The sequence below is a fragment of the Sparus aurata genome, chromosome 21, assembly GCF_900880675.1.
Source record: "Sparus aurata chromosome 21, fSpaAur1.1, whole genome shotgun sequence".
Lineage (NCBI taxonomy): Eukaryota > Metazoa > Chordata > Actinopteri > Spariformes > Sparidae > Sparus > Sparus aurata.
The window spans coordinates 13,238,119-13,265,975 of NC_044207.1; the positions used below are offsets into that span (position 1 = coordinate 13,238,119).

Sequence of the window (27,857 nt, forward strand, 5' to 3'; positions counted from 1 at the left end):
ATCAACATCTGTTGCTTCACTGCTGTGCATGGTTGAGTGCTTATAAAGCCCCTGTAGCGGTGGTTTGGTCAGGTGCAGCTCTGATGTGAGTAGGAAGATGTGAGGAGTGGTGTATAATTAAGGATTACAGTGGGGAAAACACACTGGAGTTCAGCGCGTTCCCTAACAAGATAGAAACATGAAACAGGACAGCAGATGCTGTTACTAATATGCACCATGCATAATATACAACTTGCAACAGCTTGAAAAGAAGAATGCAGTCAAAGAGAGCATGTGATTGATTCATACATTTATTCATCATCATGTACAAATTGTATTCCGGTGGTACAAAGCTGTTGTAAGACTCCAGTGCTCACCCTCCTGTTGTCTTTATTGCAGTAAAAAAAGGAAATACCAGCATGATCAAGAGTCAAGAGGTACTTTGGCAAATATAAATTATGTGTTAAGAAGGCAAGCAGACATCTCGAGCAATGTGATGTGAGGGGAGAAAACCGCGCAAGAAACATCAATGAGCCGCGTCTGTCGGCGCTCATTATAAAAGAATAAAAATCCATAAAATGTTTTATTTTAAACAACACACACTTAAAACAAGTGGACAGGGGAAGAGTAGCGCTTTTCTTCTTTTCTTCACACTGCAAGGTACAGACTCACGCCATGTTTGGATATTGCAATTCTGTGTTAGTCTATTTCTGAGTGTCTGTGTGAGATAAACTGTGTTTTTGAAATGTATTATAGTTTGGCAGCTAATGTCTGCAAATATCTGTATAGATTTAGCTTCATATCTGTGATCTGTAACCCCATTTCTACCGCTGACTCCAGTGAATAAAACAGGTGGAGCAAGGGGGAAAAACAACACGATAACATTTGGCAAAAACCATTACGGTTGCGGAGATGAGGATGTGGGTGAGCGATGAGTCAATGTGACACAGCCTGCAAACATTTCTCCATATGTCCTTGTCTTTGTTCAGCTTTCAGGGTGAAACACCAAATCTCTGTGCTCGTAAACCATACCCCAGACTGTACACGAGGGGGGTGGAAGGAGGGGAGAGACCGAGCGAGCGATTGAGCAACAGAACAAGAGACAGAGAGCGTAAAAGAGGGAAGTATAGTGGAGAAGTTACATGACTAGTTCATAGGAGAGAGTGGCTGCAGAGTGTCTGATAGACTCTCGGTGACACGGTGAACACTTGGAGACGTCGGGGTCAGGGTGGGGGACATCGGGGAGAGTAAAGATGGGCGGTGGGCTGGAGGGGTAAAGGAGAACAGAGGGGAAACTAGACTTCACTTCTCCCCTGTTGTCTCATTTCAGAGGTATTGTTGTAGAAAGTGCAGCAGCATTATCTCGTAGTGCTCTCCAGACTCAGGGCAGCGAATACTGTGTCGCTCGTTGGGATATACCTGGAAAAGACGGCAACCAAATTACACACCGATTTCCTGTGTATTAGGGAATCCTGAATTTCTTAATTCTAAACATGATTAATCTACTGTATTTTACAACCACTGAACATTACACTGTACATATAAAGTATCAAGATAACAAGACATTTATGTTATGTTAATCATGTCAACCTAGTCAAAAAAAATAAATAAATAAATAAACCCTAGTCAAAATTTCATATCACAACTTCAGAAAAATAAGACTTATGATGTGTACCTGAAGCTGGTAGGGCTTCCCAGCACGGATTATCTGTGACACTAGGAAATTGGTGTGGAAAAAGTGCACATTCTCATCTAGAAATCCATGGAGAATCAGCAAACGGTTGGGCCTGGAAAGAAGAGGATTACATGGTTAATATGATTTGTAACAATATAAAAAGGGTTCCATACAATAGTAAGACATACAGTGCAAATCCTGAAGCGAAATAAAACAATAGTGAAAAAGCCTTCATGGATCCAAAAACTTTCAGCAACTCTCTGGTTTGTACTTCAGCATCCAAGAGCAGCGCTCCGACATGCAGTTTATCAGGCACTCTGGGTTTTGAATGAGGCAACTTGCCAGTTGCAATAATACCTGAAGTATTTACAACTTTCTAACACTAGCCTTAAAAATGGTCATTCCACTCTAGCAGGCCTGCTTGTTTTAATGTGTGTACGTACTCGCTGGGCAGCTTGTCCACATGCAGTGCCACCGAGCCTTCCTCGTAGCCCTGCTGATTGTTCTCAGGCACATCCATGTAACGCTCTGTGTAGCCTGTGTCATAGGCCATCCACACAGTCACCGGGGCACCTGCAATAGCCAACTGGCAGAGAAGCACAACACAGACAGGTGGAATGATAAGAAAAAGAATGTAAAATAAAGAATGAAACAGTGTATCTTACAGTGTGTTGAAAGAGAGCAACTCAAAGAATATGGCAGAGGAGGAAGGATGTATCTGCAGATATCCTTACTGAATGAAAGCCATCAGTCAACTCATTGTACAACACAGACACCATGTGGATGCAAGTGGCAACTACATCAAAAGTTCAGTTTGGAAAATTCATACCGAAGGAATAAAGCAATTCATTCTATTGAACGTGTATCACATAGTGATACACAAAAGATAGTCTTTCTTGCGAAAGGAGACAGCAGAGAACGCTCACTGAGAAAGCGATCTTATGGTTTCAGGATAAAAGAAGTTCTGATGGACAAAGATGCCTCCTAACCTTGAAGACATTGGGTCGTTGGATGAGGCCCATGAGAGAGAGGAAACCACCGTATGACCAGCCGTGAATGGCAACACGGCTCAGGTCCACAAAGTTGAACTTCTCCGCTACGTACTGCAGCCCCTCCACCTGGTCTTCAATCTCCACCTGGCCCTGAAGAGGCAAGAAGGCAGATGAGTTGTGCATCTTTTTACAGCTTTTATTTTTTTAATGTAGTTATCTGACTCTTTACCATTTTGTTTTTTAGTGCTCCTTCAAATTCAAGGCCCCTCTGACAGGAACCCCTACCATCAATGACAACTACAGCGTAGCCCAGAGAGGCTAGTGTGTTCAGACGGAGATACTTCATCCCTTTGAAGGAGTTGTTCACCAGCTGCACCTGAATACACACACACACACACACACACACACACACACACAAACACATTCGTTGTTGGCAAGGTCAGAGCAAAATTGCCAACACAAAAACAAGCAACATCACTTCCACAAACCTGTGGGCCTCCGTACACGAAGAGAACAGTTGGGTGTTTCCTGCCAGGCTGCAGGTTGTGAGGTTTGTACACCATCCCATAAAGCTGGAAGCCAGACTTCCCTGGAAAGTCAAAAATCTCAGGCGGATTGTAATCTCCTGGGCAACCTGGAAGACACATTAACACATGGTCATTAGGTTGGTATGTTCTAAAACTATCAGGGACTGTTGGTCAACTCCTAGAGGCACTTGACCTAAAATAAAAGTGCAAAAACCATATATTACAGCACAAAAAATGTACAGTAGATTGTAAATCAGGGTACAGGTACACTTTAATCAGGAACTGTTTTGTTCAGTCACAGTAGCTGCCATCCTAACACATCTGTGAAATATTCAAACACAAAAAGACAGCTTCCTCTTCCCTCGTACTTTTAATTAATAATAAACAGCAATCAACACTGCTGCAAAGCACTCATGATGCTCCGAGTGTTTTAGCACCACATAATCTGATTGTTGTCAGGATTGTCTGGAGGACGCCACTGCAGATCGAACTGACCATCCTTCATTTAATCAAAGCCAGACCTCAACCTTCCCCGACAGACTCGTCTCCATTGATTGTTCCAAAAATAAAACCACAGATAGTTGGACAACCTTCACACTTGGCAAGATTGCTCTCCCAGAAAAGTCCAATTATATAAAGACAAACTATAATCAGAAAACTTCTTTTTGGCAGTTGGTTAAGTAACATCCTGTTTACCTGGTGATTCCATCATGCTGGCCCAGAACTCAGGCACCATGTGCAGCGGGTCACCTTCTGAGCTGGTCAGTTTGTAGACGTGAACACATGGAGGTGTACTCACGTTGCTGTAGTGGCTGACAAAAAAGTCAAAGTTCTGCAGAGGGAGAGAGGACAGATAAATTCATGATTTGATTTGGTTTGTTGATTTTTCAGCACTGACAGCTATGCCATTGTTTAACTATTGCATCATCATTTTTAAACATCATTAGATTTTCCCCTGACAACGGTAATTTACATTTTCAGTTTCTTCTTTAAAAAGATAAGGTTTTCTTCCAACAAAAGCTTGACATTATCCTGGTGGCTTGTAAGTTCAAGCGCAGAAAAAATAAATACTGGGAAAAAATCTCTGATCCTTTTCTTGTTTTCAATTATCAAAATTAAAAGCCAATTTTGATTGATTAACAAGGCAGAATCTAATTTGTGAAACACTTAGTAAGCAACAGTGTTTGATGGATTAGCCATTATAGATACGGGCGGATAAGCTGCTGGATGAGAGAATAAATGATGGACTGATGAAATGTGTATTTATGTATTTGGACGAGTAGGTCAAAAGAGAAATGTTTCTACCTGACTAACAGAGCAGCTATGAGAGAAGCCAGGCTTGGTTAATCTGACCACATCTCCGGGTGAGTCACAGCTGACCACGTAGAGGTGATGCTCCAGAGGAGTGTCTCTGGTGCCCTGGAAGTACACCAGCTTTGATGACTCATTCACCCAGATCTAGCAAGGGAGAGAAGAGAGAAACAAGAGAGGATAATGATAAGACAATAGCATTGAAGGCATGACGTGAGCTATTGACTAACTGCTTAAAATCTGTGTTATGTTTATAAACAGTTCATAGAAAGTTCAAAAGGCTGACATTTTTGCTCTGGTATCTGGTATATTAGATTTCATTAAAAAGGTTAAAAGCGGACAACTTGGTGTTTTGGGAGTGTTTGGTGCTGTTCATATCCACACTGAGTGAGCAGTGTTTGATTTGACAGGACTTTTTTTAAGACAATGCGCCATCACACTGTTCCTTCTTTGTTTCTGCAGCAGCTAGCCCGCTTCATTCGCCCTGTAGATCATTTGACCATTGCTGCTCTGTTTCTCTGATCAATTGTGTGTGTGTGGGCGCACAAGTAGTCGAGTGGTTAGAGCGCATGCCACATACGCAGCCGACCCCAGTTCGATTCCGGCCGGAGGTCCTTTGCTGCATGTCACATCCCCCTCTCTCTCCCATATTTCCTATCTGTCTACTGCTTAATAAAGGTGTCTATGCCAGAAAAAATCTTAAAAAAATAAAAATAAATTGTGTGTGTGTGTGTGTGTTGAGGGCAGTGACGCTGTAACCTACGTCAGTGTTTTTACTAAAGTCTGAGTGGGAGTGTCCATTTTAAAAACCAGTAAGAAAACGGATGGCCCTGTACTTAAACAATGACGGACTTTGTCTAACCTTGGAACCATGTCTTGCCAGCACTTCCCATTCTCCGCTGGTCAGTGTAACCTCCTCCTTGATTGCACATTTGAAGTCTCCTGCAGAAAGCAGATAACAGAATCAACATGCTCCTTGAGTCACTGCACACTCTGACATACACTGTGATTACAGGATTATTTGATATGATAATTTCAAGTTAATGCAGAGGCGTCTCTAAATTTCTCACCCTCCATGTGGTGGTAGTCATCTGTCCAATGGTAGCAGCCAGGTTGCAACAGGGATGTGATTTTATACAGATGGCTAAAACCAGTTTTAGACTCATTTATCCAAATGAAAGTAAACTCATCTTCTGTCGTTTGAATAAATGGATAGAATATATCATGAACCTGCGGAAAGAGAAGAACAGACAGTTACTGACTTTTTACAGCAGAAGAACCTTTATCACAAGAACAATACGTTAATTAGAAACAGCACAGATATCAGTTTTAAGGTGACTGTGAAGTGTGCACCATGTTAGAACACCCACATTAATCCAGACGTCGGTGGTCTCTTCGTAGATTATGTACGGCTGTGTGTTGCCAGGCACGGCTGCCAGACTCTCCTGCCTCTGAACTGGGTCATCTGTGACAGGGATGAAGAGGGCTGGAGGCAGCAGGACCAGCTGTAGTTTTCTCTGACTGCGGTCCAGAAGCACTGCCCAGCCGCTGGGGGGACACAGAGCAGACAAAACATGAAGGGTTGCTTTATATGTCCAGTCATTCATGAAAGCAACTGCTCCATTAGAAACAATAGGAATCCCAAACATAAACACTTTCCCATTAAAAGGAGATTAACACTCACTATTTGCCATCGCTCGTCCATCCTACCCTTGCGATGTATTCTGTCCCCGGAAACAAGGTGGTGAAGGGGACGGCAAGTTCTTTATCTTGCGTGCTCACAATCTGTAAGTATAACAGAACACACGATTACATTAGGAACGCAGAATAATTATTCAGAAAGTTGAGCAGAAAGAAAAATCACGTAGAAATAGTGAAAGACTCACTCTTCCTTGATGATCTGTCTTGATCTCTGCCAGTTTAAGGGTGGCTGCGGGATTTTTGCTACCTGCAAATACAGAAATAAGAAACTGATTTTATATACACGCTCCAAGGCTGTGTATGTGTGTGTACAATGTATAGAGCTACACTGACCTGTACGTGGATATCTGTATGCATCTGCTTTCCGCTCTTCCAGTGCCGGAGATGGAACATGAATAATCTCTACTTCCGTCTCATCCACCTCTTCATACAGCAGGTACAGTGTTTTACCTCCATTAGGGTCTGAAAAAGGAGAAAAAAAATCATCTAATTTGAGTCGAGTGTATACAGGACATAATGTATAGAAGTTCTAAAATAACTAAACATACAGGTTGAGGTGAAATTATGCGCTGGATGTAATTTAGTTACTATTTTGTAAGCCAGAAAGCTTAACAAATGCCAAGTAACATTAGACATTTTTCAGACTGTGTTTACTTGGAACTTGGAAATTTCCAGTCTACTCCAACAAAAAGTATGATTGAACACCACTCAAAGTAAGAGTTCCTTCTTGTAAACTCAGGGCACTCAAATAAATGTGTAAACAGTATTTGTATGAGGCTAGTGAATGAACATTTAGACAAGTGCTCCAAGTAAAATGCATAATGGCGTCTGTTACTTCATATGTCGTTTTCTTTCCTCCGTTTCGATTTTATATGCACTGCTGACTTTTAAATAGTGTTTGCACTTGTCAAAGAGACGTTAGTGTCTTACAATCAGCCATTTTTGTTGTTTACTTTCGTTTTGTCTTAAACCTTGCGTTTCGACTCTGACTAGAAAGCAGCATAAGAACCCCATTTTGAGGGATATTTTTATGGTTCCTACCCTACAGTAGGTAGGGTAGTACTTAAGAGTATTTAGGATACAAAGTGCTGACCTTCCACTCCTGAGGGGCTCCACCAGTAGCCAGTGAAGCGGTCAAACTCTTCTTGGATGACAAATGTTGCTACACCTGCAGACTTGGGGTCCTCCTTAACGCTATCCACACCTGGAAAAATAAATAAATCAAAAGGGGAAAAGCTTATATCCATTTAATGTTACTGGTATAATGCTAAACATACAAATTATTAACAATCTTACGCTTTATCTTGAAAGATAGGATAGAATAAGTGGAATCATAGGAGAGCCACAAAAAAGATACAAATCTATAAAAGAATTAGAAAATAAATGTAGAAATAAAGAGGAATTATTAAAGGAATAAAAAATATATTTCAAAAAATTAATCCGGCACTCCTGTAACTGTTCCCTGAGAATATGGCATCCCAATTGTTTTTCATTTCTATGATGAAGTGTGAAATGAGAGAGCTCAGTTACAGCTTTATGGTAACTTAAAGAGGGTATTAAGGAATGTGAAGCTACTCATCACATTACATTTTATTGCCTACTCAAACAACTCAAATGAAAAAGAGAGCTTTCAGACCTTTGTGGCAGTAAGTGAGTCTCCTTTCCTCGCCTGTCTTAATGTGGGCTATCCACAGGTCGTTATTGTTGATGAAGGCTATGAAGTCCGGGTCTCCTGGGCAGATCTTGGGGTCCATGCGGGTCCCTGAGCACTGAGTCTTGATCTCCACTGGCTTTACAGGAGCAGACTGCTAAAACCAACATACACAATCTTAGTCAAAGGCAACTGAAGAAGGACTTCTGAATGTCAAGATACAAGAGGAGACCAGTTTGTCTTAAATGGAGACAGTTTCATACACATGAATAGGTACAATGAGCTGCATTTTGTTCCATCACAAGGAATTCCTCTGTGAAATTAAATGTGGGGACAAACAACCGCCTCCTGATGTTTATAATACAAGCATGGAAATGAAAGTTCTGTGGACATACGGACAGACATTTTCACTCTTCAAAGATTCAACCTATCTTGTGCATTAAAACATACCATGCGCATGAATTTGATCAAGTTTGTGAACACAAGAAAAATATGAGAAGTCAATTTCTGCTTGGCAAATTTGTTCACTCAAATTGTAACTTCCTGAATCCATCAGGAAGACGCGGCAGGACTGAACCACACCTCTTAATCTCAACTAAACAGAATTAAATACAGTATAAAATAAAAAGGATGGCACATCAGAACTCACCCTCCCTATTTGAGAATTTTTTTTTACAAAGGATAGACAAAATCAGTGAAACATTATGAGACGGGACTTAAGCAGGTTGAAAGTAGCTTATCAAAGTTACTAAAAGCACGAACAGGAAGGTACAAGAAGGCCATATCTGAAGGTGTGCTGTTCACAAACGACAACAAGTAAACAACAACAAGTAAACGACAACAAGTAAAGACAACAATCAAAACAATCAATCAGTATCCTAGAATTAAAGCAACTGCTGACACTGGACCCCTAACATCAATAACAATGATCAAGAAGCACTTGCTTCACAGACTATCGGTTCAAAGATTCCAACAAAACCTATTCAGTGTCTGTGACAGCCATAACAGACTTATCACAGAGCTGTCATTTGTGTCCAAGGCCTAAACATAGCTGTAGATCAACAATTTGGTGCAAAGAGCCCAAAATCTGAGCAAAACCCTGACCAAAAGTATAAACACTAATATGACCTTTTGATCATCTTCCCCCATAACATCTGTTGCAATGCACTGGTACTAAGAGCAGATCAGTAGTAATATAGATTTAAAATATATTTAATACCAGAACATTCAGGTTAACTCTAGACAACAGGACTAAATTAATATAAAAAGTGCACCATTTATAATGGAATCATACAGCAATACACATGTAGACTAGGAAACAATGTGTAGCCAGAACCAAGTATCCTTGGTTTCATGTTAATGAGGTAAAAGATTTAAGTAATTGATTCACAGCAACAGCATAGCCCTGCCTTGTAGATGCTTGTTAACCTCCTTCCTCACATATCAGTATTCAGTACACACCACACAGCGGTACAGTGGAAGTTTGAACCTGCATACTTTTACGTTGCTCTGAATTAAATCTGCCCTTAGTATCTAAGGATTCCTACGTTTACTCACAATGAAGCCATTGTTGCCTCCATCCTGACAGTAGAAGAGGCTATTGCTGGCCTGGAAGAGGAACAGGCCTGTCTGGGCATGGTAGTCATAGGAGGTGATACCAAATGCTCCGAGACGTTTACGCTCTCTCAGTAACTCCTCCTCTCGAGAGTAGGCCCCCTGGTGCGGTGTCGCCTTAAGAGAAACATCAGGAAATAAATGTACAACATCAGCATGAGCGGGAGAGACTATTTGACAAGTTTGCTAAGGTATATAAGTTTAAGTGTGCTAACATATACAGATTCATGTGCAAAAAAACACAGATTCAATAAAAGGGGATGCTGTGTAAAACATAAATAAAAGAAGTAGACAATGATTTGCAAATCATGTTTGACCTTCATTCGATTTAACATAGTAGAAAGACAACATATTTACTTGCTTCACAGACTATAGGTTCAAAGATTCAAAGATTATTTGCTTGAAATTTGATGCCTATAGCATGCAAAGGGCCACAGCATCCCAGAACTACACTGAAGTGACCCATCCATAACTTTACAGTGGATGTACAGTACAAGCATTCCTCTCATATCTTTCGAGTTTCAGATCATATCTCACGTTGCTAAAGACAGCTACACTGGCACCCCTTCAGGGACTGCTGATCTAGAAGTGAAACTAAAAGTAAGAAAAAGGCTGCAATCCGTTTTTAAATGGGACTGCTCCAGAACAACCCATTGGGAGACACCATCACACTGTGCTGTTTGGTATTGGTACTGCACAAACAGGAAGCGAGGGGGAATTCACCTGGAAGTGATCCAGCATCTGTTTCCATGACAACACTAAGAGGGCCTCTTTCCGGATCTTCTTGGGGATTTCTGAGTAGAGTAACGAGTTCTCTCTGCTTCCATAAGGCATACCTGGTCAGCACAGAGTACAGAAATAAAGTCAATGTCACCAACACCAAATATCAAAAGCTTGTGCTAACAGGAAAAGGAGAAATTCAACATGGCAAATGTTATGACTGATGTCTTGTAAAAGGAGAACAAAGGCGCGGTATGCAGAAAATACAAATCACACATTGATGCATGGGGATTCTGTGCACCGTCATCAAAAGCAATTGCTTACCGAGGTAGTACAACCGGTGGGAGTGGGGTCCATTCTCATCCTTCTTCTGCACGAACTGGAAGTCATGGGGAGCCTTGTTGGCGATCATTCCCGAGTACTTCCTGCTACAGTGAATGATGTCACGAAGGCCCTCCCATGTGTGTTTCTCCACAAAGAACTGAGACGGGACATCCTCCATCTCCACCACCTCCGTGCTGTCCGAAAGGCCGTCCACAGCCGTCATGCTCACTGCCACACAGCTGGATGTTGACGTTAGAAAGAACTGATAAGTACTTAATGGAACTGAACGTTTATTCAGAGATGTAACATGATGCTTGTACTGTACCTTTTCCAGATACCTTCTTTATTGTCACAAAGTTTGACCTTCTTGACTCTATGCATTCACCGGTCAACACGCCTCACTCCCACTTCTGTAACCTATGATCAAAGTACAGCAGTGACATCATTAAATATTCCTAAATACAAAATAACAGAGTCAGAGTCAACCACGGTCACTCTCATGCAACGCATTCTGACATATCGTTTCCTTTCTCGACTGATGAGACAGTCATGACTCTGGCACAGTTTAACATTTTCTCTCTTGTACTCGCCCTGACACACTATGATACAAGTAATATAAATGGGCCTTGAGAAGAAGCCAAAAACCCTAACTACTTCATGCCAGCTAAAGAATATTGACTCAGGAACTAGGGCTGCAATAGTATGGGATTATCACAGTACAAAGATCTTGTCAGAAAATATCAGTTTCACAGATAACAGTGATGTGGAGATGGATAATATACTTATATTTCTGATCCAAAATATCTCTGTTCTAGGATTGATTTTCATGTAATCACTAACGAGCGCTGTTATTATTGAGGTTTTTTTTTTAAGTATCGGTATTGCATTGGTGTTGGCAAAACCATTGGATCGGAAAGGAAATCATTGTCATCACACGTCACTTAGCCTACAGGTACAGTATTACACTATGATTCGTATAGCTGTTGTTGTTGTTGTTGTTGCGGCTGTCATTACCCCGGCCTAGGAGGTTCTGTGTTCAGCCATGTCTGTTTGGTTAGTTGGTTGGTTGGTTGGTTGGTTTGTTAGCAGGATTACACAAAATCTACTCAAGGGATTTCCTCAAAACTTGGATGAAAGATGAGTCTCGGCCCAGAATAGACCCTTTAGAACTTTTGGTGTGGATTTGGATAAAGGGAATGGAATCTTTAACCTTCTTTAACATTGCGAGATAGAGCGTTAGACATTTTGGTTTATTGCTCAGTGAATAAGGCATGGATCTTGATGATCTATTTAGGTGGCTGGTATCTAGGACTGGGCAAAATCAGATGCTGATCCGAGATCTTGTGATCTTAAATTATGGTTCAGCAGTTATGGGTGGTTTCAATCAAGAGTGCTACAGGACTATGGAGTCGGACATTGGATGAGGCTTGTTTCAAATCATAAGGTAATTGTTGGGCAGTGGCAGAGGTATACACTCTACTCTGTGCCACTGTAGTTATTATAATTGTTTTAATTATCATTTTTGTTTTTGTCAATATCAATTACAGTGACCTTTAAAGGAAGGGGTTTTTTGGTTAAACAAACATTTAATTACAATTTCACAAAATAGTATATCCTGACACACATAAAATTTGATAGAAACTTGATATATATACATTTTCAATTGCTCTAATATAATAGAATTCAAGGCCCTACACAAGCAAATGTACGTGACACGATAACTGCCGATTTGCACACCATGATATACCCTGAAACCCTCTCAGAAACATGGAGCCACATATAGTAAAAGTACAGACCAGACTGAATATGAAGGATCATAATTCCCGTCAAATCTCTCACGTGTTAATCTTTGGCAAGCACAAACACAGCTGATAAGTCTTCAACTCTGCTAAAGGTGAAGTACAGGGTATAGGGAATACCCCACATTCCCTCCTTTATCCCTCTGTGTTGGGTAAGGGATTAGTATGATGCAAACAGCAGCAGGAAAAAATATCATGAATAACTGAAGTGCTTTTCTTCTTTTACTGTTATGAAGTTCTGGGAATCTGGGGAGGCAACTTAAATCTGTAAATAAGTAACACTGAGCTCACAGCAAATACACTAACCAGCATAATCCCTCAATTTGAGTCATCAGTGCCTTTAAGAGTCAAATCAACAATAATAAGCATCACAGGTTAAGCTGTCACCTGGTTCCTACTGGTAGTGGACTGAGAAGTGTATTTATGAATGGGTGTGAGCTTTAATGTACATCTGACTGTTTATGTGTCTTCACAATCTTTCACACTGGCTGTGTTGTGTTAAGAACCTCCCCCGAACATTAAACTTTAACTTACTGTGGCCTCGGCGTTATTGTGTAAAATATGTTAAAATGGAAGGAATTACATGGCACCTTTACAGATATAGGGAAAAGGCCCTATTCGGCTCACCGACTTAGTTCAGGCTATAGCAATCTCATTTTCAGAGTTGCGAACAAGTCGGGAGAATCTTTTAAAATACACCGGTACCGTTAATGTTAACAGTTAGCTAGCCTACAATAGATCTTTGTTCTCGGATTTCAACTACTCAGTCACACCGGGGAAAACACCGGCAAATGCATTTGTGTTAAAAATGTAGACCACAGCAAGGTTTCTCACATTTGACAGTGAAAGACGAATCCCTCAGCTGTTAGAAAATGATGGTTATCAGGCCGCGGCTATGTTTAAAAACCTTGCTTAGCTACATTTTGACATGACAGCTCCTCTCTGTCATTTTCGCTCTGAAGCTAACTACCGTTAGCTAGCTACCTAGCTACGAACAAGCTAGCCGCTAGCTAGCGGTTTCTGATATTTCTGTAAAAACAGACACTTTGACGACCGTCCCGATGAAACAAGCGGGAATTAAGAGGAATACTTACCAATCTGGCCACTGTTTCTTTAACCAGGTTTTAGACTTATTAGCTTGGTGTCAATAAACAGATTGTGTAACTGCTAGAGGTTGTATCCATGGCCCAGAGTGGCCACACACAAAATGTAGCTGGCTCTCAGCTCGGAAAGAGGAGGAACCTTAGCCCTGGTGGAGTACACACCGGCGCTTTTTCAGGGCCGCACTGCCGCTCTGAGGAGGCGTCAGTGCGGCGCATTATCCACAGATCGACTCCTGTTCCTTATGCATTTATATAAAACCTTTTTTTAATGCGCTTCACATCAAACTTGAGTCTTCGAACAAACATGTTCGACACGTAAAATTAATCTCATTTACATTAAATACGGAGATTATCAACAAAAAAAAGGTTACAAGTATGACTCGTAAATGACCAGATTCACTATTTTCTCAAACCAGTGTTCAATCCAATGTCGTGAATACACACGTGAGTCATTACATTTATGATTTTATTCATTCTTTGCATCTCTCCGAATGTGTTGTAAGATGAAAGTAATTGGTGAACAGTCAGGTTTCTCAGTATTTATCGCCACTTTTACAATACAAAAACCTATTCTATTTTCTCAGTCATCTCAAAGCTACCCATACTGGTAATCATCATCCTTTAAAAATCATCAGCTCAAGCTTAATGATTATTACCCTATCCAAGCAATTTATTTCTCATACATTATGTTGAAGAAAGCAAAGAAGACATTGTTTTGTGGAGCAACCATTTTTTATTTATACAAATACAGCCATTCTACTTCAGAGGGATGAAACGAGAAGAATGTGTGGCTCCAATACCAGGGCGACCGTGCTTGACTGGCTTGTAGGTGATGGAGAACTCGCCCAGGTAGTGACCGCACATCTCAGGCTGTGGAAAGAAGAAACAAGTTAGTGTACATGATCAATGCCCCCACATACATTCGGAGCTGCATGAACAGTAATGTAGTTGCTAATCATAACCGCGGGTCTGACGATAGTCAATGCAAACTTTACACTTTAGGCAGCTCTGAAATTGTGAGCATCAACAGTTGGAAGCTTTAATTAGTGCGACTGACTGGATGAGTTAAGGGTCAGTGTGCTCTAGAGGTAGCCAGTTGCCTACACCACCTCAGCCATTACACTGTTTAGTGTTGTCAGTACCATCCTACTTAAGCATATGACCTATATAATAAATCTGATGTCTTAAAAGGGTTCATACATGTTGCATACTGTGGGTTGTCTTTTACATGATGAGGTGGCACATTTTCCTTCACATTTTTTACCCCCCCACAAAAGTGGAAAACTCAAGTAGGTATGGTTGAAAAAAAAACAAAGAACACTGCAGATTGTGACATACACAGGCAAGTTCCAAACATAGGAGCAACTCAGAATTTGCCCGATGCAAGTTGGCGCTATAACAACTTGAGTATCAACAATTCTGTCAGCTCCAAAGATGTCCATCAATGTTTGAAGTGATGCATCAATTTTCCAAAATGTAGATTTATCTTCACAATCTACGCTCATCAAATGTTCCTGATACCTAATAGAGCACTCTCAACTAAAGATAATGTTTTCACAGCTTTACCTTTTACCTACTGCTATGCCATTATAAGAGACAATGGCTCTTGCTTCATACAACTGTACTCGAACAAATTACGGATGACTAATAGGGAAAGGTGCAATTGAGCAACCAGTCGAGTCAATTCCAAGTCGGAAAAAGATACACCTTCCCAAGTTCATCTAACACACCTGACATGACAGCGATATGACGACACACACTGACAACTCACAAAATCACCTTTTAAAATTTTTGCCAAATGTAGTGTAACTCTGCCGTTGGAACTTTTTATTTCCTGCATGCATTGGTAGCATGACCTCTGACTGTGCTCTGTACAGAAAATTCATGCTTACACAGTTCTACATTGGCCACCATTGTTGGGGCTCCAATTCACACTCCTTCGCAGGAATGTGACTGGCCATGGGTGAGGTTTCAATGTACTCATACACCCACCCTCCCACCTGACAAATGGCACCTCACCTTGATTTCAACCTGGTTGAAAGTCTTGCCGTTGTACACTCCAACCATGGACCCGACCATCTCAGGCAGGATGACCATGTCCCTCAGGTGGGTCTTCACCACCTCTGGTTTCTCCATGGGGGGAGCCTCTTTCTTTGCCTTACGCAGGCGCTTCAGGAGGGACTGCTGCTTGCGGCGAAGGCCACGGTTCAGCCTCCTCCTCTGGCGGGCACAGTAGAGCTGCATCAGCTGCTCACTACGAAGGTAGAGAGGACAGTGGTGTCAATGAAGGCCCGGGGTATCTTTGCAATGAGTTCTCTGTAAAATGCAGTCTCGTAGTACAGCACAATAGCTTTTTTATTGTCAAGCACATGTTACCGCTTCATTTGTTAACCTTTTACCTCAAATTCTTTACATCTAATTTTATGGACTGAAAGCTTAACCCAATTTAGAGCCACAACAAAACATCCTTATGCAGGATGAGTATTAAATGAAATGGCTGGATGACTCTTTATTTTGTAAACAGGATTTCAGCTTGATAACAAATTTTATTAAAATACAGTAACGTTACACAAGCATCAGCTGACAACCATGCAGCATCATTCACCATCACATTCACTTACTAGGACATGTCCAGAAGCTGGTCCAGGTCCACACCTCTGTAGGTGAACTTCCTGAAGGTACGCTTCTTCTTAATCTCGGTATCCGCCTAAAAGAGAGGGACATCATTCCAGGTCAGAGTGTAGCTTATACAGTTAGCACTCAGTACATTGCTGCACAAATGCTTCAACAAAAAACAAGTTCAACATTAATGGTTAGGTTTTAACTTAGAGAACAGCCCATTAACCCCCGCTCGGGCCACCGTGTACATGAACAAGACGTACCATATTTTGTTAATGGGACAGACTAAGTTGAACCACCGGGTTAGCTTAGCCACAGCTAACCCACAGCTCAGGCTAGTGAAGCCTTTATAAACAGAGACTTATCTGACATTTTAAGCAACGATTCTCTACTGAACGCTCAGCGAATGTTTGTTACTGTCGGATGATATCGACAGCTATCTGATTCAGTTCATGAAGAGCTCTGATGCAAGTAGATTACATTTTGACAAGTCTCTCGTTTGGTGAAACACCTACCATCTTGCCTGATGTTCCGGGGGAAAAGATCGGACACAAGTCTCGTCGGGCCTGATATCGCGCGATTTCAGCGAAACATCCGGTAGTGTCTTCCGGCGTCAGGCCCCACTCTGAACAGCAGATGGAGGTGTTGTTCTAAAGAAACTCCACTTTCTGTGCAGTGTCAAGTTTCTTACCAACGTGTCCCTTTTTATTATCCTTTCAGTGCATTTTGATGTAACACAGCGTGAGTTTAACATGCTCCACCAAATAGATATGTCTTCTCTTAACGTGACCGGAAGGAAAAGTCTAATCATCTCCAGCCACAGAATAAAATGCTCCTTACACACTTTGCACTTTTAGTCTTGATGCCTTAGTAAAATATTGAATGTAGTTCTATTACTTGTAATGGAGTACTTTTACATTGTTATATTGGTATTTGTACTTCAAATATGTAAACGCTGTAACTAAGAACACTTTTACTTCTTTTCTTATAAGAGATACATTTCAGATTAACATTGTACTAACAAGATTACAAACATATTTCTATTTAAAGAATGAAAATCTAAAAGAAAAAAAATAGAAATGATTATAATTTCAAAACGATTTTGTGTTGTGTCATTGTTTAGAGGTCAAAGGTTCGCAGATATTCAGTCCTCAGTTATATCCTAATTTACATTTTGGGATACCCGTGTAGTTTATGGAGCATGTGTTATGGAATGTTTTTCTATTTCTGCTACAATTTCTCATGTCAAGTTTTTCATTATTTGACATTGTGCTTTAAGAGTCTGATCCCCTGCAGCTTCACAATGAGCATGGAATGAGCAAGAATGAAGCAGAACATCTTTTCCACATGTCAGCTCCTTGTTAGGAACTTAAAAGTCACTTCACTCAATTGCAGAAATACCATACATGTTCTCACTTCCTCTATTGGTAGTTAGCCATTCAGTTACTCAGGTTTTGAGAGATCCAACCTGCCTCCTAATACAAGATATATATAATGTATATAATGTTTATTCCTCCAGTAGTGTATGTGTTCTTTAAATTTTGCTGTAACATTCATCTCTGAAATAGATTCAGATTATTTCATGTTTTGAATTTTGGACTGCAGTATTTAAAAATGTTAACAACCCAGCTTATACTACAACTGTAATTTGATGTAGCTATACTTGTTTGCAAAACTCAGTAATGCGATTTGAGTCTGTTCTGTTTCTTAAAACACATCTCAAAACATTGTGAGTGTAAATGTTCAGCGCTTCAAATAAAATGTTATTTTAGAGTGGAGGAAAACGTTTCAGATATACGCATTTTAAAATCTGGGTGATAAAAACCCAAACTATCTACATTTTAGTGAGAACATTTTCTCTGTTGAAGTAACCTTTTTTAAACATACCACGTGTCTGTTTCCTAAGAAAAGCGTTCAGTATTATACAGCAGTATACAGCAATGTTGTAATAATGCGGCTTGTGAGCTTCACTAAGATGTGATGTTTCATAACACTTCCTGTTTATTTAATCATCTCTGGTCAACTAGTTTGTCTTTATTTAAAGAGCTTATAAAGATGCTTTATGCACTTACTGAATTTTCTTGACACTTAAACAATGCTACGCTGCACCTCTCACATGCTTGCCTTCTGTGCCAAACGTCAGTCTTTTCACAAACCAAATCAACACATGAATACATCATGAATACACATTTTTATTACACCGTATTCACAAACACAAACTTCTCAATTCAAACATTGCTTTTTCCAAATGGCAGAGAGAATATTCCAGAGGAAAAAGAAGTATAGTCCAATACAAATGTTATTCAAAGTACAAAACAATCCCCATTTAAAAATCACAAATGTGCATAAATAAAAATGATCAAATGTAATTGTAGGATTGGTTTCGCATTTCAGCCAATACTTAAGAATGATTTACTTTAACATTGTTCACTGACAAAAAAGAATCAAGTATTCTTGCTTGGAATGTTCAAAACTTCACTTGAGTATTATTTTATCCTCCCCCACCGACTTTAATCCAAAGAAAACAAGCTAACTCCAGTTGGTCTGGTTATGCAAACAAAGGACATATTTCATCCGTTAAGAAAAAAAAGGAAAGAAAACTGAAATGAGAGAGAGAAAAGACGGAATGTAAAAAAGGTACAACTGATTTGTTCTAAAAAAATAAAAATTAAATTTTGTTTCCTTATCTGCCTGAACAAGCGAAAATGACCAATACTGAAGGAATGAAGACGATACTGTAGAAATAAAAAACAAATGCACATTCTCATTCACGGGAATTATGTTGTTGACACAGATGATACAGCTTTAACACACAAACAAGCAGGGGTGTTGTATTCAAAACGTTGCAAAAATGCAATAAGATGCACTTCCTCTATAAAAAAAAAAATCCCTAATGTTTCACTTTTAATTTCATTTCATGTTGCCCTTACAAAAATCTGAGGATCTCCCTTGAATGTAACTTACAAGTCAGCAAAAAAAAAAAAAAGGCAAAAAGAGAATAAAGGGGTTTTGGCACATTAATAAAAACATCCCTGGAATAGAAAACTAACCAAGCCAAAAAGACTGGCTTTTGTGGTCACTTTAAATATAAAATCACAGAACTACAGTTCATCATGATATGTGTAACATTGGTCTTGCACAAATAGGGGTAAGAAAACGATTTCATACAATACTCAAAAGGATATGACCCAGGAAACGGTGCCACATCCCATGGATATAAAAATAAACCGCCTGCCTGGAGGATCCCTCTTTCATGCAACCTCTTTCCCTTCCTCATCTCCCTCCTTTCCTCCTCCTAGTAATCTGTCCCATCCTCTTGGTACACCTGCTCTTCTTCCTGGTAACCTTGGTAACCCTCGTCTTGGTAATCTGGGATGTAGTTGCAGGCAACGCCTTCCCCATTTTGATCATCTGGAACCTCTCCAGGCTGAGGACAGTACTTGGCGTCAAATATCTGTCGTCCCAGGCCGAAGTTCTGCCCGCTCTGGTTGGCTCCGCGGCTGTAGCCCATCTGCAGGGACATGGTGCTGTTGTCACACTTGTCTGTGCACAGCTTCTGGTCGTAAATGGCACGCCGTGTCCCTGGAGCAGTCATCCCAGCCTGTGGTAGAGACACAGAAAAAAGAAAATAAGAAATGACTGAGTCGAAATCTGAGTTGAAAAAAGCTTAGATGGACACCCACACTACCATACTATTTAATATATCAGAAAAGGATTTAGTACGTCCAAGTAACTAGTACGTTGAATGCTGTATGCAGAAATGCAGCCAGCATGCTGTTTATGGCTATTGTGTCCAACAATCTTCTCTGCCTCTGAAGATTTGTCACATTGACAGAGCAGCCTAGCAAGAGCAGAGAGATGACAGCACATTGAAGTTTTAGTACTGCATAGTTTGTATTTCCTTTGTATAATTAAATCATACAATACATTAATATACTATTGCTGCACGAAGTGGAGGGTCAACGTTCAAGGTGCAATGTTATAACACAGTAATACATCACAACTTTATGTGTACTGCCTCCGACAGTTTGCACTTTGTAAGGGCAGCTACAAAACGTACTATAAGTAAAATTATGCAATTTACAGCACAGCATTGAGTGTTTGGTTTCAGAAAAGCTGATAAAAGTTTGTTAAGCTTGTGCATGGTGAATTGATTGCCAGTACTACAATTTACTATAGCATTTCTTGCTGTAGTAAATTGTAGAATTTTCTTATATAATGTCCTTTCTTGCGTTTGTTTCCTTTTATTATTTAGTTTTGTTTTTGCTCTCTGGATCAACTGTGTTGTGTGTTAACAGCACACAGTGCTTAAGTACTATATAAATAAAGCTGAATTGATAATAATGCATGACTGTGCATTTATTTATCTCAAAAAAGAGCCTGAGCAAGAGCCGGGAAGTGTCAGTAAGTTAATATCATCAAGTTGTATTCAGTGTTGTTCAGCTTAAATCTGACAAGGACGAAACACAACCGGGGCCAGCAACTCAAGATGAAAGATATAGTTGACAAAGAAATAAACAGATCAAAGACAGAGATATGATTGTAAGTTTAATATCTGATATGCACTTAAATAAGGCATCAAGGTTAAATAACTGTAGATTTGTAGATAACCCATTTCATTGTGACTCATTGATCCTACATGTTGGCAGCTTTATAATGATTTTCACTTTGATATGGACGGAATCAATGATGAAATAAACTGGCATGTCTGGTTTTGTAAGAGGGAGGAGACCGAGAAAAAATTCAGTGCATGTTGAAGAAAACCTGCCAGAGAGCAGGTCATGTTCACAGAGCAAGTTATAATAGTAACAGGACCTCTCCTTCTTGAAGTGAAAATCTTAAGTTTCTCTCAGCTCAGAGTTAACAAACTAAAACCCAGTTTGTGGAGTTTACGGCTTTCTACAAGACTAAACATGACAGGAAGCTCCGGGAATAAGTGATGCCCTGAGGCTTATTTCCAACTGAAGTCCTATAATGTTGGATTTATGAGAAGATGAGAATGTGTTCAGTACCTGGCTTGCTCCCTTGTTGGTTCCCATTTGTAGGCTGATGGTTGTGTTGTCCAAGGGGGTCTGGACTTGATTTTTGGGGTCATATAAGTGCCTCCTGGTGCCGTAAGCGTTCATACCTGCCTGGCTGGCACACTTGTTGGTCCCCATCTGAAGACATAAACATAAAAGCTTAAATACAAAAGTTGCTTTTAAACCCACACACTGCAACAAGCTGTTGCATAATATTACTGTAATGCTCATTTTCAAACACGAACATCAGTGATATATTCATGACAGTTGGCACACATACTTTAAAGTGTCCATCAGCTATGTCTACAGCGCAAACAATAAGTTGTAAGGCGAGTTGCCCTGATTGTTTAAGTAGCCCACATATCGAACCTGACACCTTCCTCGTGACAGAAACAACAAACAAACAGAGGCTTCAGTCTGCACTGGGAACGATGAGCAGCTCTTCCAGGCAAGTATGCCACGCTTGACATGAGATCATCAGTTTCACAATAGTTTCTTACTCGCAGTATCGAGATCAGCTCCTCAAGAATGCAACATGCCTCAGATACAGCTACAACGGCAAGATGATGGGCTGAAACTTGTTTTGCTGAATAACAACTCTTTTCTTTTTTGTTTTACTTTAATGGCAACTGTCCTCACATTTTGAGTTTCAGACCTGTCCGGACACATATCATTGTGCTAAAGTAAACATAGCATTCAGTGTTCACTGAAAGTCTGAAACAAAACTGAACTGCCGCTGACTCCTTATATTTTAAACCCTACCGTTCATTGAAACAGCAACTAAACACAAAACTACGTATACCTGCAGTCCAATAACACACTGTCCAGCCTTCATCTTCTCTTCATCAAACACCCTCTCCTGCTTGTCTGCGTACTTGACCCCGATGTCCACCCGAGACTGGATGCCCTTGGTCTTGGCCTGAGAGATGAGAGTATTAAAGGTTGTCATAAAAAAGAAGTTTACTTTCTTGATTGGAAAACATCACTCCGTGTAAAGGGTTTTTTTCAAGTCTCACCATGTTTGCGAGTGCGAGCAGCGCTGTTTGGACCTGCGTCATGTTGCCGTTCTCAAACAGGTCATTGGCTTCGAAGATGTCATGAGGCTTCAGGCCATATGTTGTGGTGGCTTTGATGAAGTTCGTCAGGTTCTCCAGCTGTGACCACACCAATTTCAAACATGATCAACAACAGTGTGTGCACAGGATCTATGTGATTATCTCTCTAATCTTAAATGCCCCTTTTAAGAACAAGCAGTCCTGTGGCCGTAATAACAGTTTGTATTTGCAACGTTCAGCCATCTTCAATAGAGGGAGTGTTTTTTTTTTTTTTCCACTGTGACAGGTTCCACCTTGGGAAATAAACCAGTTTTAGAAACCAGCTCTAAAGCAGTGGCTGTAAAAGCAAAACAAGCCTGCAACATGAGTTTAACCCTTGAACAAACGTGATTCAGTGTGCTGACATCCTAACTTACAGAAAAGCACAATGCAACAGCACAGGAACATCTTGTCTGCTGCTATTTGTTAGCTATGTACAAATGCAAGTCTCCAACTATGTGCAAAAATTAGACGCTCATTTTGACACACCCGCCATTGATTAAAAACATGCGTCATCATCCAGCTCACCTGATGCCAGTTCAGTGCCGAGTGGTTGATCTTCCTCACAGAATTTGGTGCAAGTGTGTTGATAAGTCTGAGAGAAAAAAAAAGAGGGTATATATATTACGGATCCAAACCATAGTACATAATTACAATGGATGATCAAGGCCATCAAAGTACGGTGTTCTGAAGCACTGCTTACTCGCACAGGATGACTCCATCCTTCAAGCCCTTCTGGAAGTCAGGGCCAATGCTCTTGCCAGTGATGTCTTCGATCCAGATCCTCAGCTCCTCTTCTTTTTGAGGGTCGTACTTCTGTGCAATCTGTTCAGGTGAAGAGATCAAAAGGTCACACGTATATGTACACACACACACATGCTCAAACTGTGAGGGGCAATAAATCACGAGGAAATGCCAATTTCTACTTAATGTTGCTTTTAACTGTAAATTACCTGCCCCTGTCACAAGTGTTTTGATAACCACTTCTGATGGATCATTGCAAAGATGTGTTTATATTGGCTGACATATCAATACTGAATTATTTTACTTCCAACCCAGTTATCAGTATAAGTCAAGGTCTAATTACAACCGGTCAATGTAGTCATAAAAATGTCACAATACCAGAATTTTAAAAGTGGATAGAGAAAACAATACTGGATACCTCTTTTGATACCAACGCAAAAAGATGATAAAAATCTGAGGCACACATAATAGGATCATTTTTTTTTTTTTTTTTTTTTTTTAAATTTAAGATTTTTTTCTGGCATAGACACCTTTATTAAGCAGTAGACAGATAGGAAATATGGGAGAAAGAGGGGGATGTGACATGCAGCAAAGGACCTCCGGCCGGAATCGAACCGGGGTCGGCTGCTTATGTGGCATGCGCTCTAACCACTCGACAACCTGCGCGCCAATAGGATCATTTTTAATTTCGTGATTCATGATTTCAGTTCATCTGAACCCCCTGCGCAGCCTTGGCTGGAAAATCTGATCTTAGATCTTTTGTTTCTATATGGCTTTAGTACTTTGAATACTTCGGAATGCCAATAATGTATCTGTTTAAGTATGTGGCATCGTAAATGCATCCATACTTTTGACAACCTCAATTCATTGATTCATAGTTTGTCGCAATTTTTTTTTTTTGGTCATCAGATAATAAATCCTACTCCTATCCTCCTTCTCCCTTTGACCTCTCACTCACACAAACACATCCCACATAAACCGCTAACTGAAACTGCATTTGTAACAATGTCATAATAACACATTGTGTATTAATATTATGACGGCATGTTATCATATTTCATGGTCACTGCTGAATTTCACATTGATGAGTGTATGCAGTGTCTACAGAGTGGGTTTTGACATTCATAATAAAAAAGGTGACACTGACATCACCTCTTACACACTTACACACACACACACACACAGTTTGGTAAACTGCTACATTCTGCCCGGAAACACAGGAAGGCCATTGCTGAAAAGGGGAGGGAGCGTTTTAAGAGGCTTAACATGGCACAAAGATTGACTTTATGGTGAGTTTGTCAATGTCGAGGTGCTACTTAGATTAACAAGGGTTTGGGTTTTCTTATTGGACTGCTGACAGAAGTGTGAGAGACACGTTTCTCTGGCTCTGAATGGGGCCATTATGGTCATGTAAACAAAAAGCCAAGTCTGTTGTGGGACAAACTAGAGAGCAGAAATGAAAAGAAAACAAAGTCAGTGGCTCAAACAGAAACAGGTATAGATTTTCTTCTGGTCTGCTGAAGGACAAGGTGTTAACTGAGGGAGCTGCGTGCAAACTCAGAAGCCGCTAACAATCCCTCTCTGTCCCAAGGGCAATGAGAGACTGCACCGCAGAGCTCAACCTACAATATACATAGAGGTTGGCTGCAGTTGCCTCACAGCTGGTTGTACTCGAAAGAATGTCTGTCTTCTAATTACATTTCCTTCATTCGGTTATCCCCATATTAAAAACAACACTGGCTATTTTAATTGCCCGCAAAGAATCCTACAGATGTAATTTACGGAGACAAGCTGAACGCAAGGAATTTGGCCTTACAGTGGTTGGATTAAAGAGCTGAATGAAAGCAGCGAGAGCACACAACTGTGCCTGTTGATCCAATGAATGAATACGGAGACCTTGGTTAGGCTCAAGAAAGAGTATTGCAGCTAGTTAACTTTGAGTTCACCGTCTGAACTTCTGAGATGCTTGCTGGTGCAGATTTTCTACAGGAAAATAAAAAGGGAGGAGGAGGGCGTGGAGGAGTGTAAATCCTTCAATGCCTCAGATTTCATGGTAAAGGCTGCGTCACTGATGGCAGGAAATACCACTGAAATCAGCATCTCGTCACCCCCCCCCCAGTCCCTCTATTCAAGGACTTCACTGGCAATAGAAGGAGGAAATCTACGTGGATTCTTTATGTCCGGCACATGTTGTTCTGTAGTGATTTGGGGAGGGGATGTGACCCTTTGTCTCCTGTGCTGAGGAATGCAGTTGAAAAAAGAAGTGCACCACATGAAGGTGTGTTAAAGAGACATGTATCGGGGAGGAAAGTGAGCCAAACCTTGATATGTCCATGGCAAATCATTTGCAACTTGAATTATATTTATTGAGAAAAAGCAGACGAGAAAAATGGTGGCCAACATCCTGTGATATTACACAGTGACAACACATTTATATCATTCAAAATAAAAAGGCTAAGTTGTCAAGGTTATGCAGGTACATGAAGTGTTCGGGACAGTTATCTCCAGCATCTGTCCTGGTATTTTAAGTGGATCCGTGTGCACAGAGATCAGCCCAAATAAACAAGGTGCTCTATACTCATCGAGGCCTGCACTCTAGAAGTTACACATTACTGAACTGGGGTCAGTTCAATCTGTGTAAACTTCACCTTCAACAAAGGCTCATTGTGCAGGGTGAGATGTAAAGCTGTCCCTGCACAGATTGACAGGATTTCAGCGAAGAGAAGTTGAAACAAGGGGACATTCGTGAGACCGCAGGGGAGGACGGAGGAAACTATTCTTGCACTTCATACGAAGCAATAAAAAAAAAAAAAAAAAAACACACTCAAGCACGGCCGATAATGTGGATGGATGTCGTCCAACCCAGCCACTAATAGGTGAATTACATTATTGGCTAATAGGGGGCACAAGGCCGGGCAACACGCTGCACGGGCGGTAGAAACCTCTAGAAACGGGGATAACAGTTTGTGCCACAACGACAAACTACTTTGCCAAGAAGGACAACGCCCATAGTCTGATTTTAAGTTTGTCTCGCGCCCAGGAGAGTCTGTTCTCCGGTGAACACCGGTCTGAAAAGGTGGATAGGTACTTTGTGACGTATTCACACGCAAGAAAACTTTTAAGATGATTATAAAAACTGATTATAAAGTCTGTTTAAGCACTTTTAAATCACTGTTCCTCCATCCCCTCCCGACTACCTTTAAACCTGGGCACGCATATCAAAATGGAGGCCAGGTGACGTTCGGAGAAAAGCACAATGGGTGGATGGTGACGGGGAAAAGTTCAGTTACTTTAATTATTATTATTTTTATTTTTTTTGAAAGAAATTTACACCTACCTTGTTTTTCACCTCCGCTGTTAGTCCGAAGGCAGGACCCTTGTTAAAGGACATCGTGAAAGAGCGGTGACTTTGTTGTTTGCGTGGAGGAAAAAAACACACTGGCTCGAGGATAAAATCTGCGCTAAATTATCTCCGACTTTCTCTTCCAATGAGAACGGAGTGAGCTAAATACTTCCTTTCTCTTTTACAGCCGCCAATTAGAGCGCTCCCACGGTTTCGACCAAAGAGTGTCGAGTCACAGTCAAGATGGATCCCTGCTGCTGAAGGTGCAGCAGAGCAGCAGGGTCAGCGACAGCGGTGCAGAAGTCTGGAAAGGCAACGTACAGGCGACAGCAGGTATTTGTGTTGGACCTTGGGAAAAAGAGCAATGCCCTCCATTTAAAACAATACATCAATTTGCGAGTTTATGTTTGCATGAAATTGGATTTACATGACTCAACAAGGCTGCGGGGAGGTGACATTACACAATTCAACAGTTAGTTATTTTCATGTTTTAGACACTCTTTACATTGCATCATTATATCACGAATAAGAATTATAATCTTATTCCCTGAAGTGTAAACCATCATGTTGGGAAATTAAACACATAGAGATTAGAATTGACTGTATACAAATGTCAAATTTCCCCCCCAGACAAATCAAATAACTTAAGCACACCGTCTATGCAGCCTCAAGGGATGTTACTACAGAGTTAGGCTACAGGTTACAGAAGCTCAAAGCAACTTAATTAAAGTAACCCATTCTTTTCCAGCGCACATCTAAACTGGTGTACTATTAACACCGTCGGATAATGTTTATAATGATTATTAACCAGTTGCTATTTTAATACATCATATTAAATAGTTCAGTTCTTATCGACTAATACATTAATCCACAAATGTCTCTATAAAGGCTCCACATCTACCGGCTATTGTGTTGTTATCTTCAGTTTACAGGCACAACTGAGCTGCCTGACTCGTCATAATGTTGGTAACCTAGTGCTGTTTTATTGCTAATGTGTCTTGTTTTTGTTTTGTTGCTCCACTCTTACGCATTTATTGTTTTGGCATCGAATGGAAGCTGTTTATTTAATTTAATGTGTACTGACAATATATTCTTTTCTATTTCATCCAGTATAAAATTGAAGGCTAGCTGAGTTGCAGCGATAACGGAAGTCCACACACGTGAATCCTCTTGCCTCTCCTGTGTGTGCTCTTCGGTCATCCGCTTCGTTAATCGATCCTAGGCTCCACCTTTCCCCTTCTCTTCCTTAGGTCGCAATAGAAATCAAAAACTCCTTATATGGAACGAAACTTCCCAAATTCCTGAATGTGGGAGTGCTCCACAGGTCCCACCCTGCATACCAGACGTGAACTGGACCAGACAAATTGTCGCACTTCTTTGACTCACTGCAGTAGGAAAAAGAAAAAAAAGTTAAGAGGAACTAAACTAAGCACAATGAGCTACTAGGGTGACGTAATGTGAGTGCTATGGGGTTTTAGATAACAGATACAACTTCACATGGCAGGGTTTGTAAATGTGCTGACAGTCATGTCTGGTTTACAGCAGATAACCAGACAGGAGCTCTTCCTTCTCTACATATTAATGACACACTTTCAGATTTAACCACACTCTTCGGCTTCTTCAGTTCCTCAAAGAAACAG

At 40.6% G+C, this 27,857-nt stretch overlaps 3 protein-coding genes across 5 annotated transcripts; all 3 read right to left on the reverse strand.

The window, feature by feature from the left end:
- Positions 1-272: 272 nt before the first annotated feature.
- Positions 273-13,564, reverse strand: LOC115572607 (dipeptidyl peptidase 9). 3 transcript variants are annotated; one of them, XM_030402875.1, is made up of 21 exons: positions 13,388-13,564; positions 10,833-10,911; positions 10,495-10,733; positions 10,174-10,286; positions 9,394-9,567; positions 7,822-7,993; positions 7,279-7,389; positions 6,519-6,647; positions 6,371-6,432; positions 6,169-6,269; positions 5,855-6,032; positions 5,555-5,714; positions 5,347-5,426; positions 4,479-4,631; positions 3,870-4,005; positions 3,135-3,280; positions 2,876-3,022; positions 2,644-2,796; positions 2,098-2,240; positions 1,655-1,766; positions 273-1,398 (listed from the first exon to the last, which is right to left on the reverse strand). In XM_030402875.1, exons 3-21 carry the CDS (start codon positions 10,715-10,717, stop codon positions 1,306-1,308), a joined length of 2,586 nt encoding a protein of 861 aa, XP_030258735.1. In that variant the 5' UTR covers positions 10,718-10,733; positions 10,833-10,911; positions 13,388-13,564; the 3' UTR covers positions 273-1,305. The 3 variants fall into 3 exon arrangements, with proteins under 3 accessions (XP_030258735.1, XP_030258734.1, XP_030258733.1); XM_030402874.1 differs by having other exon boundaries at positions 7,822-7,990; positions 10,820-10,911; positions 13,388-13,563; XM_030402873.1 differs by having other exon boundaries at positions 10,820-10,911; positions 13,388-13,563.
- A 545-nt stretch (positions 13,565-14,109) lies between these two features.
- rps15 (ribosomal protein S15) lies at positions 14,110-16,619 on the reverse strand. Its single transcript, XM_030402876.1, has 4 exons — positions 16,531-16,619; positions 16,018-16,103; positions 15,416-15,650; positions 14,110-14,266 (listed from the first exon to the last, which is right to left on the reverse strand). The coding sequence occupies exons 1-4, from the start codon at positions 16,531-16,533 to the stop codon at positions 14,153-14,155; spliced, it is 438 nt and encodes a 145-aa protein (XP_030258736.1). The 5' UTR covers positions 16,534-16,619; the 3' UTR covers positions 14,110-14,152.
- Positions 16,620-18,187: 1,568 nt separating this feature from the next.
- On the reverse strand, positions 18,188-26,380 carry cnn2 (calponin 2). Its single transcript, XM_030402523.1, has 7 exons — positions 26,212-26,380; positions 22,834-22,955; positions 22,659-22,725; positions 22,053-22,190; positions 21,839-21,955; positions 21,028-21,174; positions 18,188-19,616 (listed from the first exon to the last, which is right to left on the reverse strand). Exons 1-7 carry the CDS (start codon positions 26,263-26,265, stop codon positions 19,311-19,313), a joined length of 951 nt encoding a protein of 316 aa, XP_030258383.1. The 5' UTR covers positions 26,266-26,380; the 3' UTR covers positions 18,188-19,310.
- Between the last annotated feature and the right edge of the window lie 1,477 nt (positions 26,381-27,857).